The 16,621-nt window shown below is 38.0% G+C and overlaps 1 protein-coding gene across 1 annotated transcript in view; it reads right to left on the minus strand.

Annotated features, from left to right (window-relative positions):
* Positions 1–320: 320 nt before the first annotated feature.
* The window catches only part of GPATCH2 (G patch domain containing 2), a 111,580-nt gene continuing 95,279 nt past the window's right edge, over positions 321–16,621 (minus strand). Inside the window, exons 9-10 of the mRNA XM_010014184.1 lie at positions 11,793–11,875; positions 321–490 (exon numbers count right to left, since the gene is read on the minus strand). Of these exons, the coding sequence (XP_010012486.1) occupies positions 321–490; positions 11,793–11,875 (253 nt within the window). The remainder of the gene's footprint in view (positions 491–11,792; positions 11,876–16,621) is intronic.

The following is a 16,621-nucleotide window of genomic DNA, read 5'->3' on the forward strand; positions in this document are numbered from 1 at the left end:
GGAAAAGAAGTGAATATACGGAATTTTATGCTGAATACAAATTTTTAGACAACAGAAACTAAAAAAGTAGAAATTTTTGTACATTTTAGCACCATTAGAAAGTTAAGACTTGAATGCCGGTTCTGTCACTGTGGCTGTACCTTGCAGCTGGTGTAGCTAATGTGAAGCAGATTGACTTCAGTGATCTTTGAGAGAAGAATAACAGGATTTGCCGATCACAACAAATAATGTAAGTTTACTTTTTCTTGTTGGTTTTTTTTTTTGTCTTTTCAAATTAATTTTTAGCCTTATTTTTATCAGGCAGCCAGAGTGCATTTCTGTCAGCTAAATCCAAGTCCGAGTCCTTTTGGTCTCTGGATAGCTCGTATTGGCTCTGCGATCCCTTTGCCGTCCGGTCCAAGGCCCGTACCAGGGGTCCAGCCCATACTCTGAAGCATTCTGTTCCCAATGTTGTTTTCTGGGATTGGTTGGGTGTTTTCACCTACAAACCCTGAGATTAAAGAAACACACAGCGTTAATCAGCACTGCCTGCCATGTGGAGAAGAGCAGGATAATCTCCCTTAAAGCTTTAAACCTTCTTTATTCTCCTAATTCATCTAACAGGTTGCTAGAACAGGCTGTCTTTGCACATGTCGACCTCCTGGCTGCATATGATTCTAAATAATACAGTCTTGTGCTTTGCTTTATTTTTAGTGTTTTTAAAGACTCATTCAGTTTTCAAGAATGACAGTGTCACAGATCTTTCATATTCCAACACAGTGGATTTTACATCAAAGGACATGCATCATCTGCACAAGTCTACCAAAGATTACCTGAATTTCTTGTCCTATACAGTTACTAAGCCGAGGCACATTGTAGTAACATGACCATCTTTCCATCCTTAGCAATAAGTGGTCTGCTATTCTGAAACTCAGCTATATTTTTACTCAGTTTCTCTTTTACTGAACACTGTAAGAGAGATCGGACACATCAAAGTTTACTTTTGGTATTTTCGATGCCACTAAGTGTTGTTTATACTTTTCCCTCCGTGCTATCGAGATGTCCGAGAAAAGCTGCACACAAACAGCAGAAAACATCATCATGATTGCAAGTATTGATAAAAAGACTCATTTTTTAATAAGAGAATTTAATTTTTTCCATGAATACATCATAAAATTTAAGTAACAAAGCAGGTTGTTTTTCCCCTCGAGCTAGAATTTGGAGATGATGCATGAATAAGCCTTCCCATATACAACTGTCTTGCATGAGAGATACAACTGACATTTATTTCAAGAACCTGCATGAAAACTGATCAAATGACACCACACAAACCATTTTAAGAAAGGGCTGAAGTTTTCGAACTAACACAAGCAGTTGTACACGGGTAGGTGGATTTTGTTTTCAGCTTTGCCAAACATCTTCCTCCCCCCGATAACAGAACAAAACCCCACCATGTGCCCTGCTTCAAATATTATCTGTTCAACTTTCTACCTCTTTATTCCGGCCTGCTCCTTTCTGAAAAATACAGTAGAAGGAGACTAAGGTTTTGTGGTTTTGGGGACTATAATGTCTTTAATCAAGACTTTACCATTGCCAAGCAGCTGGCTTATTATTGTATTAACTTACTAAACAAGAACACAAGAAAAGTTGAATGTGCACTTCTGAAATGCCTCATTTATCATGCACATGAAACCACATTCAGAGACAGAGAGGCGCACGTTAAAAACCTCATAATGATTGTGATGATGAATTTAGGGTACAATCAGTAACTACAGTCCAGAATTATCCACTATAGATCTGTTCATATTCAGTACTGGCTACATAAAAAGTAGGCAGCTTTCTAGTGTCTTAGTTCCTGAATCAAAGAAAAAGGGAACCGTATTGAGAGAAGGCATCCTTTAATACTGGTTTGAAGCTATGCTTAAAATAAGGGCTTTTAAGTCAGCAGCTTCCAGTCCCCAAGAGGATTCCTCTTGAACTGACCAGCACAACATTCAGTGTCCAAGACTTCCTTTCTCTTCAGGTCCCCACGGGCAGAGGCAATTTTCATACACACGAGTCCCTGACACTGACTGGCAAACACAACACAGGCTTTGCAACCTTCTTAGTTTTACTTTCTACCTCAAAAAAGGGAAAGAAGAAAGGCTACTGTTCAACTAAGGCTCTGATAAGCCTCTTGGGTAAAATCGTGCAAGCGTGTTTTGGTCCACTTTTCACAACACGTGATGGTAAGAAATGGAGCATCATTCCAATGTACATTCTTGGAACAATTAAGGGGGAAACTTGAAAGGGAAAAAAGATCCAACAGTTGCCAAGCAGGAAAGAGCAAGGGTATATTTCATGGCATCTAAGAACTGGAAATATTAAGCCATATTTCACGCTGCTTAGGCAAAGACAGCAATGCTGCTGCAATGGTATGCAAGGCATAGACCGAGACAACTTAAACAGCTTTTTTGTTAGTCTATTTAGAGGAAAGACCCGCAGACCTTTTCCTGTAACAGATGTACCTTTCTATATGGATTTCAATTCTCTAGACAGCCAGGGCAACCTCACAAAAAAGATGCCTGAAAGAATAATCTGTACCCTGACATGTTATTTAATAAACTGATTTTTCTATTTTTGATATTATTTGAAGTAACTCAGCAGGTTTTTTGTGTGACTGACAGGATAATTGGAATACTTTTTGTTTTTAAAGACATATAATTACTTCTAGAATGTATACTATTTTCCCCTCCACTGTACATACCTTTCTATCTCCTGTTAGAAGACTGAAAGCTTTCCTGAAGAGTTCTGGTTTATTCTTATTCATCACCAGATGAAAAACAGGAATGAAAAAGAGCAGAAACCACCATAAACTTGGCTTCACAACCCACTTTTGGGCAAACAATCAGACAACATACACTGTCCGAAGGCTAATGTGTTTGGAGGCTTTGTACTGCAGCAAGAATAAGGCAAAATCAAAAAGCCACCCAACTTGCCTATATTACTAATTGACTACTTCTGCTTGCAAATGAAGTGAATATGGATAGCGTTTGATTTTGAAAATGCAGACCATTAAATACGCAGACCATTCCTTTGCAATACAGCCAGTTTTTATATAAATATCTACATGTCTTTAATATTCCTGCAATTTTCAACCATCATTTGAAAGATTTATCTGTAATGCAACATATTTCACTTGAATCAGAAGAATATGGACAGTGGTATTGCCCTTTTCCTCCATTCTACCACCATTCAGCAACTGTAAGACAAAATTTGCATTGCTGGTTGACTGCCTGGCAGGAGAGAGCTGTTAAAAATCACGCTACACTGTGTGCTATTCCCCTGACCCCTATTCCTGTGCTTTGGGCTTTTATTTTCTAATTAAAAGCAGTAATTGTCCTTGCAATATTCATCTTCAAGTTCAGTTTTTAATTCATGCCTATGGCACTTCTTGGACTAGCCAGTAGGGCCTGTTAGAGAGAATGGTCCAAGCACATTGGCCTTGAAAGCGGCTGTGTTACCTCTGGGATGCAATCAGTCTTGACCCACCCACTAGCAAGAGCAAAATCAACCCATTGCTCTGTCCCACTAAACATAACCATGCAAAACCCATGCAAGAACAACATTTTCCTAAGTTTACTGTTGTACGAGGCTCTGTGGGGTTCCAGGAGTTATGAGGGACTCCCAGACAAAATGTTTTTAGCAACCGTAACAACTTGATGCTGCAGATGAGTAGCCTGCATGTAAAGGCTCTGCCATTAGACAAGCGAGGAGCAAACACTGAGGAACAGCAACTTGCTTGAAAAGACAGCACTGTAAAATGTCCTCACTTATGTTCCTTCTCTTTGCAATACTGCCAATTGAATGTAAGGAAAAAAAGCCAATCCTCAAACCTTTGCGTATATGAACAGACACACTCCAAGGTCTACACATATGACCTTACATACATGGAAGAGGGAAGCTCTGAGTAGAGAGGCAAAACTGCGAAGGGGAAAACAAAAAACCTCACTGCATTAGTTTAATTTTGGTGTGGTATTTATGATGGCATTAGAGGCATGTTTCAATGAAAAATAAAGGTATGTCATTTTTTCTTAACAGCTGTTGAGACAGGTATGTCCTGGTTAAACAGTACACTAGCATTCAGTGCCATACCCTTGATTTTACAGTGATTGCCATGAATTAATTTAATTCCATCTGTAAGCTAAAATCAGATCAGAGGTCTAATGCTGCTGCAGGCTCCACATCTGTTTAATCATTTTTGGATACAACAGCTTGCGAAAGTTCAGGTTTTAAATTTGCTTCATATTTAAGGAACGATGTTACACCCGTGTACAACATCTCCAGCAGGAAACAAATGAGCCTGTGCACAGTTTTGATCTGACAGATACATTTTATTTGCAAAATGCTTCTAAAAAAAAAATAAAATCTCACCATTTAGGTTATCATTTATTACAGAATAATAAAGGAACTGTGACCCTATAAGCCGTTATTGTGACACTACTTATTTGTATGGCCCAATTGCCAGATAAGAATAAAACATGTTTAGTTTACACTGGGGTGAATAAAATCAGAATATGGCTAGGTTCAATCTCTTAAATAACCCTTATCTAAGAAAATGTGGGGTTTTTTTGTTTGGTTTTTTTTTTTTTTTTTGTTTTTAAATAGTTCTGAGAAAATGACACTGTACATAAATACAGTCTTGGCCTTTCATCTTTCTTTTATACGATTAAGACTTGTGAGCAGAACAGCAATGCCTTTGCAGAGCATACCACAACTATTATTTCCTCTTCTATCACTCCCAGCAGCCTTAAATCCTTTAAATCCTTTCCTAGAAGGATCTCTTTTTGCCTGGGTAATTTTTGCAATACATGGCCTGCTAACCCTTACCTCCTACCCTGGATCTCACTTATGTCTATCACAGCAGAGTCAGTCTTTCTACCTCAAATCTTCCAAGGAGCATTGTGGATGGTAATTCACTTGCGTAATTGGCTCAAGAGATGAAAATCTTGTATCTGCCTCTCTTAGCCACTAATCTATCCAGCTGACTGCAAGCCTAATTGGCAGCTTGTTTAGTAATTTGGCTCCTAAAGTGTTGTATTGATGTTGGATAAACAGCCAATGGAAGGAGAAACGATACATGCTGCTTCACTTTAAAAGCTAGTGCACATTCCCCTTCATTTTCTGAAAGCATTTAATATTCCATCTCTCCTTTTGCTTTTCTGACTCCTCACTAGAGAGATGAGCTCAGAACAGTAGGGACTGATCCTGAGACACAAGACAATTTTACAAGGAATGTAATCAGAATAACACATTGCTGTATCTATTTATGCCAGCTCTAACTAGCAAAATGGGACTCAGACTGCCTGCATGTTTATATTCTTAAAAGTGTTGTGGATAATTGTGCAGTCAGCATCATGAGCACAGCCGACAGCCATACTGTGATTTCTAAAATCAGTGCTTTTCAGAATCTAGCATAGCATGGCTGTATAGCTAAAAAAACATGTTATGAAAATGCCATTTTATTTAGCTAAATATTTGAGATTGCATTTTGACACCAGACTTTTATATGTCCCTCACACTGGGCTGTCTAAGACTGTGCCTGAAGAATAACCTTAGAATGACTATAGCTCAGGTGAGTCCACTTGCATTGTTTTTTATTCTAGCTAGCAGAGAGATAAAAATAGCAGAGGACAGAGCTATAACTGCAGAAAGGTGTTGGAAGCCTCCATATCTACCCAGCAGCCACAGCGGAGTTTGTTATTGTCTGCATTGCCATAGTTTCATTCCCCAATACTGCCCAATGTTCAGTCACTGCTAGTTGTGTAGTCTGGAGAAGGCTCAGCGGGGAACTTATCGCTTTCTACAACTACCTGAAAGGAGGATGGAGTGAGGAGGTTGCTGATCTCTGCTCCCAAGTAGCAAATGACAGGACAAGAGCAAATGGCCTCAAGCTGTGCCACGGGTGGTTTACACTGGATATTAGGAACAATTCCTTCCCCAAAGGGTGCTCAGGCATTGGAACAGGCTGCCAGGAGCAGTGGTGGAATCTCCATCCTTGCAAGTGTTCACACAGGGTGTAGACAAGGCCTTTAGTGACATGGGTTAGTGGTGGCCTTTGCAGTGCTGGGGAACGGTTGGACTTGATGAGTTTAAAGGTCTTTTCCAACCCAGCTGATTCTATGATTGCAAGGAATTGTTGCGTAATTACAGCACGGGTAAATGAACTATTTCTTGCAGCACAGACTCTAGATTTAAATCAATTTTCAACTTTCCTGAATATATAAACATAAATCTACACACTGATGAAAAATTGAGATACTGAACTTTAGCTTCAACTGGTCATCCATCCAGTATCACAGATTACTTGGAAATGGGATTGCTGGTGCTCTTCTCCTTCCAAGCTCTATTGGACTACGTTGGGTGCAAAGTCAACTTAATGCCCATTCAGTCCTTACTACTACTAAAATTTGTTGGGAAGATTGGGAATTATCAGATTCACATTTATCTCTCAGTTAGGGGAATCTCTTGAATACCCAAGAAGTGTCTTTACACTTGGGTCCAAGGAAGGTCAGGTTTATGCCTTGTCTATGCTGACAGACCATCACTGGATGGCATTTTGCGAGAAGTTTTCTTACTGGGGACCATTCCAAACCCCTCAAAACTTGTCAGAATTGCTCCATTCTGGTAAGCATCCCCTGACTTTTACATAAAGACTTGTAACCTTACACTGAAACCCACAGGGAAAGGATTTAAATCACAGTAATACTCTCAAAACAGACAGGGCATTTATTGTTAATTTCAGCAGAAAGGTTGAGGATTAAACTGATACTGGGACTATGCACATTACAGTAGCTCTATCTGACCCTAACTCAATTTGGGATGGATTGCAGGGATACTGGAGATGAAGTTCCACTTCTGTTGCTTATTCTGTGCCTTTGTGGTTGGAGTATTATCTGATATAGATTTATCTTTATTCAAAAATGAAGATTAATTCATTAGAGCTCAGTAAATACATCTGCATAGTTTTTACTATGGGCTAAATAACCATTTGCCTATTTATCTATGCAAACAAAGCTCTCTGTAATCCCTATATCAGTAAAGAAGGCATCAGAACATAAAAGTTATTACATTAGCATTGGCAGTGTCAACATATAGGCTGAAATCCGACAGCAAATTCTCAGTATAAGCTTGGTTCTTCTTGCATTGTGGGTCTTCTGAAGATACTCATTACTCTGGTATTTATATGTAAGAGGCCCTGTCTGAACCAGTGATCTCAAGCTCAACATGGAAAGTCTATTGCTTGGGAGGGACAGTGGTTTCCAGTACTAGATGGCACTCTGTGATCTTTTAATTTTGGAACTGATTTAGTGAGACAATATGGTAGAAGAAACAAAAAAAATAGAAAGAATTTAATCTGCTGCATAAACTGACCAAAGAAAGAAGAGTATCCATAGGCCAGACAGTCAAGCAGTTACGTTGTGTATGCCAGAAAGGACTTTGGTAGACTAAGGATAAGAAATGCCGCTAGGCAATAATGGAAAGCGTTCACAACACATGCCAACGTTGTACTACCCTCTGACAAGAGATTTCTGCCTAAGGAGTTGTGTATTTAATGTAGAAAAGCAGTGAATCAAGCTAAAAAGAAAGTAGGTAAGTAAGAGTTTGTCTAGAGTTTTGGAAATAAACTGCCATTTCATCCAAATACACAAATGTCTACTCTTCCTCTACAAATATCTCACTAAGTTGACCTTCACCACAAACTTAGCCTCAGCCACCTCTGTTATCACAGTGTAATCACCATCTTTTTCAAATCATCATTTTGGTACTGTAGATATTCAGGTCTGATTTTTAATCACTGACATATTAAGCATCAGCAAAATAGTTTGCTTAGCTGTTCCGTTGGCAATTTTTAAAAAGGAATGAAAACATGTACCCTTTTGATTACCTTGTTAAAGTGAGTCATGATAGCATTATAGCAGTGCTCAGTATTTCTGCTGTAATTAAGGATCTGTCATATTTTTCATTAAAACACATTCTTTAAAATGAGACTTTTAACTTGGTCATTTCAATCAGCACCAGCCTGAAGTGTAGCATGCCAACGAGATAAAGAAAATGACAGCTGAAATTTGCTTTTGCAAAATGTAAGTATTAAAGTGCCCGTAACATGCACAATAATTTATATTTTACATGCACATTCTCTGGATTCTAAGTACAAAATGACTTTTTCTTTTGAAAATTAGTTTTTGCAGGTTCTTTACACTGCTCCGAACTATAAACTGGGCTATGCAAACATCAGAGCAAAGAGTGTTTTCCAGTAGAAAACATGGCTATTTTCAAGGCGCACCAATGAAACTTAATTCTTTTCTTGTTCTGAATCCAACTTTCTACGTTCTGTAAATTAAGCTATTAACATCCCACAGACGTGAAGCAGAATTTGGTGATCTTTTCCAGTGTTTAAGATCTAGAGGTTTCTTATTAAATACCAACCAAACATAAAGAAATTAAGAGATCTTGGGGATTTAACGGGAGTTGATTGAGGGGAAAAAAGCTTGTAGAGAAAAAGAGTTAGTAGGAAAGGAACTGGTCTAAATGCATATTCAGTGTATGAAGATGGCATCTAGGATTTTGTAGGATCTGCTGGTTTGCTATGAGACTTTAAGTACTGTAAGACTGAAATGACTGTAAACTTTCTCAATGCATGCGTTTCAGGTAGTAATAATACTTTGCAGAGAGTGTCCTTTCTCTTGCATACAAGTTCTTTGTTGTTTTGTTATTATTTTCATTAATAGTAGACCCAGTTTTGGTAGGACTATTTCTGTGATACTGTATTAGCTTGTCTAAGAGGTTTTTATACAAACTTGAGGGCACTGTATCGCTGCAATGAAATATGTCAGGGTGTCATATGAAACAACTCTACCATCCAGGTAGTCAGAAAGGGCACAAAGTCATTGAGAGTGACCCAGTCCCAAATCTGACTAGAATCACTGAAATAATACTGGTTTCATGGAAGAAACTGTGCAAAAAGTCCATTTTTTATAATGCACAACACCTAACTCTTGAAGGAATCATAGGAAGTAAATGATTTTTACTAGTATCTTTTTTAGTTGATGTACTAATGAGCTATGTCCAGTAGTGCACAGATAGGGCTACATCAAGCATCCACAAACCAGAAAATGTATCCTAGTGAAAAAGGAAGAATAGGACACTCCCACCTCAGTACTGTCAGCTCCTTACAATCCACACTTAAATTATCTCCCATTTTCTCCACTGATTTCAGCACAGGGTTTCTTCACCTTTACAAATGACATTTCTGAAACTATAAAATGCTCTGTGCTGCTGAAACTTTCTTGCTTTCAGTACTTTCTCATTGCGGTACAAGTAAATCTACATCCTTTGTTACTAATATACACAAACCTATTGGTATGTGACTTTGACTCTGGACTGAGAACAGGCTATAAATTTAGAAATCAATATCTACCTCTATCAATATTCATTTTACTTTTTCAATACAAAATACTAAGGTGAAAGAGCAGTAAATAAGCTGGAGTACTGAAATAAATTGGGTGTTCTTGTCACAATTAATAAATGTTTAACCAATCACGCTGCTTGCTACAGAAGTCTATGGCTTTGTAAGGTGCCTAAAAGTAGCAGGGGCTACCCTTGTGAGACTCCAAATGAGAGAACAGGTTTTGATACTTCATCAGGACCCTCACTCATCCTTTTCAGTGCTGCTAAAGCTAAACATATAAATGACCATTTTCAACACTGCACAGTGCTATAAGAACTGATTTACCAACGGAAATTATCCCCAAAATGCAGAAAAGAATCTGGAAAATACTATTTTCAACAGATTGGCTTATATCAGGTGAAACTCTGCTAATTTGCAGCACACACAGCTCAAGAAAACATTCGCAGTTCATGACTCATTGACAGACAGCCTTTCAGGATTTGCTGTGATGTTAAATAGGGACAATTATTAGCAGAAGGCTTCTCTTCACTTCCAACCTTTGTTCATGTATATATGACTTCTGCCTTTGTTTCAAGGAAAAAAGTTCACAGATTCTTCACTATAAAATCTTGTCCTTCTGTCCCTTTATGTTAGCTAACTATAACTACTGAAGGAAGAATAATCAAACAGTGATCTTTCATTTTAATCCAAATGGATTTCCATTCTAAAAGAAAACCCTGTTTCTTTCATTAAATGGCATGAAATACTGACAAAGACAAACAAACAAGGCCCATGATGGATAAAAATTAAATTTAGCTGTAGGAAGGTTAGCCTTTGAGAAAACTGTAATAATTTATAAACTGTTATCCATTACCTAAATATATGTAAAGTTTACTCAAAGTTTACCAAAGTTTCTATTTGCTTAAAAATCTACAATGATGAAATGCAGAAAAAACCTTTTAGAAAGACCACAGGAAAAAAAAATAAATCACAATCCTCCTGCCCAGAACAAAACTGAAAAGATCACCTTGAACTTGAAAAGGAAAAACCCACACATTAGTTAAAAGGTACCTCATATGGTACCTTTATCCACCACCTTTACCTGTCACTCTCCACATAAAGGTACATTTTGGGGGCAAAACAATCTCTAAAATTGTGAATAGACAGATATATAACACTGAATGACCACATAATATATTTGCCTTAGTATCAAAATATTGGCTTTGCAAAGTTATGCAGAGGAGCCAGCTCGTAAAACAAAACACTTAATGCTGAAAGCCCAAGGTAAAATGAATAACAAAATTAATTTCATGATACTTCATACCCTCTCAGTACAAAGTGACATCTTCTAGTACTTGAAAGTTGTGAAGTGAAAATCACCTTGTAGAAATAATGATATTATTCTCTCTTCAGCCATTAAGTATTTTTCTTTCTCACTTCACATATGTTCAGAGTCTTAGAAACTGACCCACACATTCTCTTTTTCCACACTGCTGCCACTGAGGTGCTTTTATAACATTTTTAATGTTATTCTTGGTCTGTTGCTGCCACTGAGATTTGAAACAAAGAAGTTTCAGGAGGGGGAATTCAGCTGGAATACAAATACTAGGCTTCTGTAAAGACATCTATTTAGAATAAATTTGAAGAACTGTGTATGTTGCATATGTTGCTATAGCAATTAATATGACGAGGAGATGCAAACCACATTTCCATATTAGCAATATATAAAAAGCCTCACAGAGGCACACACACAACTAATTCGTCCAGTATGCACATATATAATTAATACAACAAACTGATGAGAGTCCTATAAATCACTCTTAAGCATTGAAAAAGTCATTTCACAGCTGTGACATCAGCAAAATAGATCCAGTGGTGGTGACCTCGCATCTGTAAAAATCTTTCAGGAATGTGCTTGCAAGTGCTCCCTATTTAATCTATACAGCACTAATTTTATCTCCTTATCTTAACATTTCCATTGTTTGCCCAAGAATTCACATACCATCTTTATTGTGCAGGGTATTTATATAGAATTCATACGCATTCCTCACAGAAAAAAGATACCTCATGTCTTCCACCTTGTAATGCTTCAACAGATGTAAGCAGTAATCTTTACTGTCTTTGATTCTCAGTGCATGAAAAAAAGATGTATTCTCTTTAAAGGCTTGACTAGAAAGGACTAGAAATTGGAAATGTTTGAGGGAGAACTAAGAGACTTTATTTACTTCTTAATCTCTATTAACGAATAAAGACAGAACATATCCGAAGTTATACGGGAAGTTACTGAATTTATCAAGCATTTCCCTGGGTCATTGACCCACTGCTTTGTATTTAGAGATTTAACATCTTGTGTTTTGTGTTCTGTCCCAGGGAAATTGGTTACCTGTGGGTCCTGGCAGGGGAGCAGCTTTCCTTCTCCGTTTGATGTCTCCCATGCACAGTGATCCTAAATGTACACTGGTTTGCCTGCAAGTAATTACAGGAGAAAACTATTAACAAAGGAAGAAAAGCACCACGTAAATGCACAGCTTGTATAATCTGAACCTGTATCAAAACATTCTCAACTGAGATGAAGCTGCACAGTTAAACCACCAGTCTTGTTTATATCAAAGTATAATTATGTTTGTTGACAAGCACTCAGTATCTAAATGCAGCATCATAAATTGTTACTGGAATGAATAATACAAAAGGAATGCTTTTTAATTTTCAAAACTGGCAATCTTTCTAACTCACCATAAAACAAAAACACTGCTGCTCCTAACAGGAAAATAGCTAAGATTAATTATCTACAGAGATCACAATACTGTTGGTAGGTTATCAGTTGGCTAGTAACACCTCACTGTCAGAGCAACATTTATTACATGAAGAGCATTCTCACTTTAAGATAAGTTGAAGAACGAATGATAAAACATGAAAGAGTAAACTCTTCGAAAGTGCACAGAATAAACTTGTAGCACAGCAATTTGTCCTTTTCTAATTCACTGGCAACTTGTGAGAACGATAACATAGAAGCACAGTATCTGTTACGCTCATTAAAGAATTATGAGCTTACACTTGGAGACTGAAAAATTGGTGGAGCTGCAGAGGATGACAAACAAGCAAATCTTACTGCATTATAGCCAGCGATTAGAAGTCGGGTTCCACAGAAAAGGGTACATTTGGAATTTCCAAATATTGACTTTTGGAATATAACCTTAAAGGACAGACTTATTTGTCTTCAAGTAATATACAGTGCTTATAGAATGGAATATCTATAGCTGGCATTTTTTTGGAAAGAACTAGAACAGAAGGGAGGAAAAGGCAATAATTTCTAAACTCCACAATCTTAATATGTCTCCATAAATGTTACCGAGAACTGTGATTCTTACCACAGAGGTGTAGTGAATGTTGATAAAATTACAGGCTGAGAATTGCATCTGACAGTCTAGTGTGGCACAGTAACACTCTGTCACTCACGAGATCTGGTTTCAGTGTGGATATATGGCTTATCCTTCACTGCATTTATAAACTTTTTAAAGCTGTGCTGCTTCTAAATGAATAACAAATGGTCATATAATGTTGAGAGACCTCAGATCTGCTCAATAATGTAAAAGAGTGACAACAATTCCTTGATGAAAAAGATGACAATGTACAATCCTCTACACACTTTGTCTAAAATGTTACAGTACATTAACAGGTACTGCATTGCTTTTATTTAAAGAATAAAATATTCCAAGAAACTTAAGTTTCACACAGGAGTGCATCTAGCTTCACCTAATGGACCCTTATTTCAACACTTACTCGATTCTCTTTGTTCTAAACCAGATATTTTCCTTGCAATTCTTCTAAGTTGAAATCGCATCCTATTTTAACATCCAGATACTGAACACAGCTGAAGTAGTATATTAACACAGTGAAAAATTTCTGATCTAAATTTAGAAAGAAACCCTTTCATAATTAACTATACAACAAAGAAAACTCATATTTAAATACAATATGGGGAAACAATTCTTAGAGAAAGAAATATTTGAGATGTTTAATCATCAATAGATTGGTAGTAAATATTGATATTAAGCATGCAGAATAAGATGTGTGGCAAATTATATGTTAAACAGCGTAAAACTATTTTCTCTTCCAAATGAAAAAGGGAGAAAGTCTCCAGGAATACAAGTAGGATAAAAGATAAAAATTAATAAAGTCAGGCAACTGAACCTGAAGACCTGAGCTACAGCAATAACAGCACCAGCGTTTGAGTTATTTTACCCAGAATTGATTATCTGTTACACTACATTGAGATATCTAGATTATTGATCTGTAAGATTATGGTACTGGGGTCTCCCCACTTTTCCTCCAGGCGCACCGAATGGAGTTGCAACAAATAACACTAAGTAAGGACTACTTTGTTATTGTTGTCACCCTTCATGTAGAACATAGCAGTTACTTTTTAATTTAAAATCAATGAACGTCTGAAAGGCAGCCTTGTTCCTTCAGCATAAATGAATCATTCGCCTTTGCTGAGCACAACAACCCCATCACCAGCCAAGGTGAGAGTGGGTATTTCTTTGTTGTCGACAAAAACTCTATACACCACAAATAAATAACAACATACGAGAACATCAATTAAGCTTTGTCAAACCTGGTTTTATGGTCACTAACATCAAACATTAAGCTATCTCCGGATTCTAAAGCGGTATTTGCTCTTGCCAGGTCTTACCATTTGAGATGTGCTGCCAATGTAGATCATAGTAAAACAAAAAGCTTTTTTTAAATGATTTTTAAGAGGAACAGACAAGAACTATCACTGCTCTGGAGCTGGCAGCTTAGGCAAAATGAAGTATTGTTCTGATGCTGAACAGTACATTCTGAAATGCTTGTAATGGGAGTATTATAAAGTAGGGAGAACTCTGACCCTCAATCAGGCTAAGTTCAGCATTATGTTTCTTAGCATTAAATCAGAAGAGCATGGATTACAGAAAGGAAGAAAGCTATTTGCCTGACTTCTCTCTTCTTACCCCTAGCTTGCTTCCAGCTATCGTTTATAAATAGTGCTCTGGAGGGAAGCTAGGCATTTTATTAGGGAAAAAATAAAACTTGTTAAGACCACCTTGCCTGAAAACTTGGCTTTTGACGTGCTGGTGACAGGGACTGGAGCAAGCAGTGTCAAATGGAATAATTTCTACGGGAAGACAACAGGAACTTGTCGCCTCATTGTATGCATTTACAAACAGAGGCTTTTCAGAGTATTAGGCCTAGTTAAAGCTGCCCTCTGGACAAAAAGTGTTCCCAAGCAGCCTCAGACAAGCTCGGGAGACAAACAGATGTGACTATGGTCCCTGGCGTTTGGCAAGAACACTCACTGTCAATAAGAAAAATATGAGCATGGACAGGGCATCAGCTGCACCGCGGCCGAGCAGGCCTGCAAGTGTCATAGCAGCGGCAAAGTTGTGGCAGAGGCAAACAAGAGGGCTGCAAAAGCCAGGCTGGTGTGAACTTACACTGGCGTGCCAAGAATTCTGTTGTTGTTGTTGTGTCATGCCTCAATGTATTGAGCAAAAAGACTGGAAAAGCCACTGTCAATTTGTATTAATTTTCCATCGTGTGCAGTGTTGAGATTCTCTTTTCTACGTGGTAAATAAGAGCCTCCAAAATGAAGAGAGATTAGGGAGGCAGTAACCACAGAAGAGCAGTTGGAATAAAAAAAACAGTAAACACCCCAAAAATGGGTTTGTTACAGCAAATATCTTTATAGAAGCAATGACATGTAAAACAATTCACAAGCATCTATGTGGTCCTGTGACAAATACTCATCGACAGAATTTTATCTCCTTACATAGTTGCAGTCTCCCCATAATTTCTTTTTTCAAGATAATTACCCTTACTATGGTGACATGCCTAGAATTGCCTCTTTAAGCTCCCCGAACATTTCTATCCATGCTTACACTACATAATCTCTTTTTTTGTAATTTCCATAGCTCAATATGCAAATATTCTTGATGAGTGCTTTTTCTGCAGTTACACATGTTCGCCTCTCCAAGACATTTTTAATAGGCTATGTCAGACTTTTATCTACCCTGACCTCTGCAGTCAGTGGACCATTTGGTTACATTCCGAAATACACATCTTGTTCTGTGGGTGAACCAATAGCTGCACTGCTTTAACTGTATACACCTTCTGAGCAACTAAGCACATAAAGTGCTTCTTAACTCTTTCACAAGTAGTCATCACCTTCACTGCTGTCAAAGTTCACTGATCCAGTCACTGAGAAGAGTAATAGAATAAAACGGGTGTAGAACAGCAGATACTCCTGAACTTGAGTTCTAGCTCTCTGTTTTATTACATAGGTTGGAAGACACCTTAAAGCTCATCCAGTCCCACCCCCCTGCCACGGGCAGGGACACCTCCCACTAGAGCAGGTTGCTCCAAGCCCCTGTGTCCAACCTGCCCTTGAACACTGCCAGGGATGGGGCAGCCACAGCTTCTCTGGGCACCCTGTGCCAGCGCCTCCCCACTCTCACAGGGAAGAATTTCTTCCTAACAGCTAATCTAAATCTACCCTCTTCTAGTTTTAAGCCATTCTCCCTTGTTCTATCCCTCCTATCCCCATTACATGCCGTAATGCAGTAATTGTTCTCCAGTCTCTTCAGAAAGGTGCAATGACAGCAGTGTTACACAGCATGTAGCTTCACATGCATTGATACAACGGCCTGAACTAGCAAGGCCATCAACTTACTTAGGGGAACTGGCTACTAACATACTAAATACAAAACATTTGTGGTTTTATTTTATATGTCTCACTGTGACATGTCTGTAGATCACTTCGTCTGTCTGCTGTTACTTTCCTTGCAAGCTGCAATCCTTTATTTGGTATCAGTGCAGTCGCTTCTGTCGATGCACTATATTTGTGCCAACGGTTACATCACTGAAAGCAAACTTAATTTTGTCCCTTAGTATATTTAGTGTCAAGCCACTTACCAGATGATGCTACAGCATGGCCAAGATAACTTGTAAGTAATGGAGGTGATGGTTTTTGTGTACTGTTTGTGTCAAAAATGCATAACAGTACTGATTACGAACAGGCAGAGTATTGTTTAGACTGATGTCTACGTCGTAATTAGGTAAATTAGAAATGATCAATACTTCCCTATCATTACATTCCAATTAACATCTCTCTCACCTGAGCAACAAATGCACAGTAAATAGAGCGACACAGTGTTCAGCCACAGTATCAATGGC

Source organism: Nestor notabilis, unplaced genomic scaffold (assembly GCF_000696875.1).
Source record: "Nestor notabilis isolate BGI_N333 unplaced genomic scaffold, ASM69687v1 scaffold2725, whole genome shotgun sequence".
Lineage (NCBI taxonomy): Eukaryota > Metazoa > Chordata > Aves > Psittaciformes > Psittacidae > Nestor > Nestor notabilis.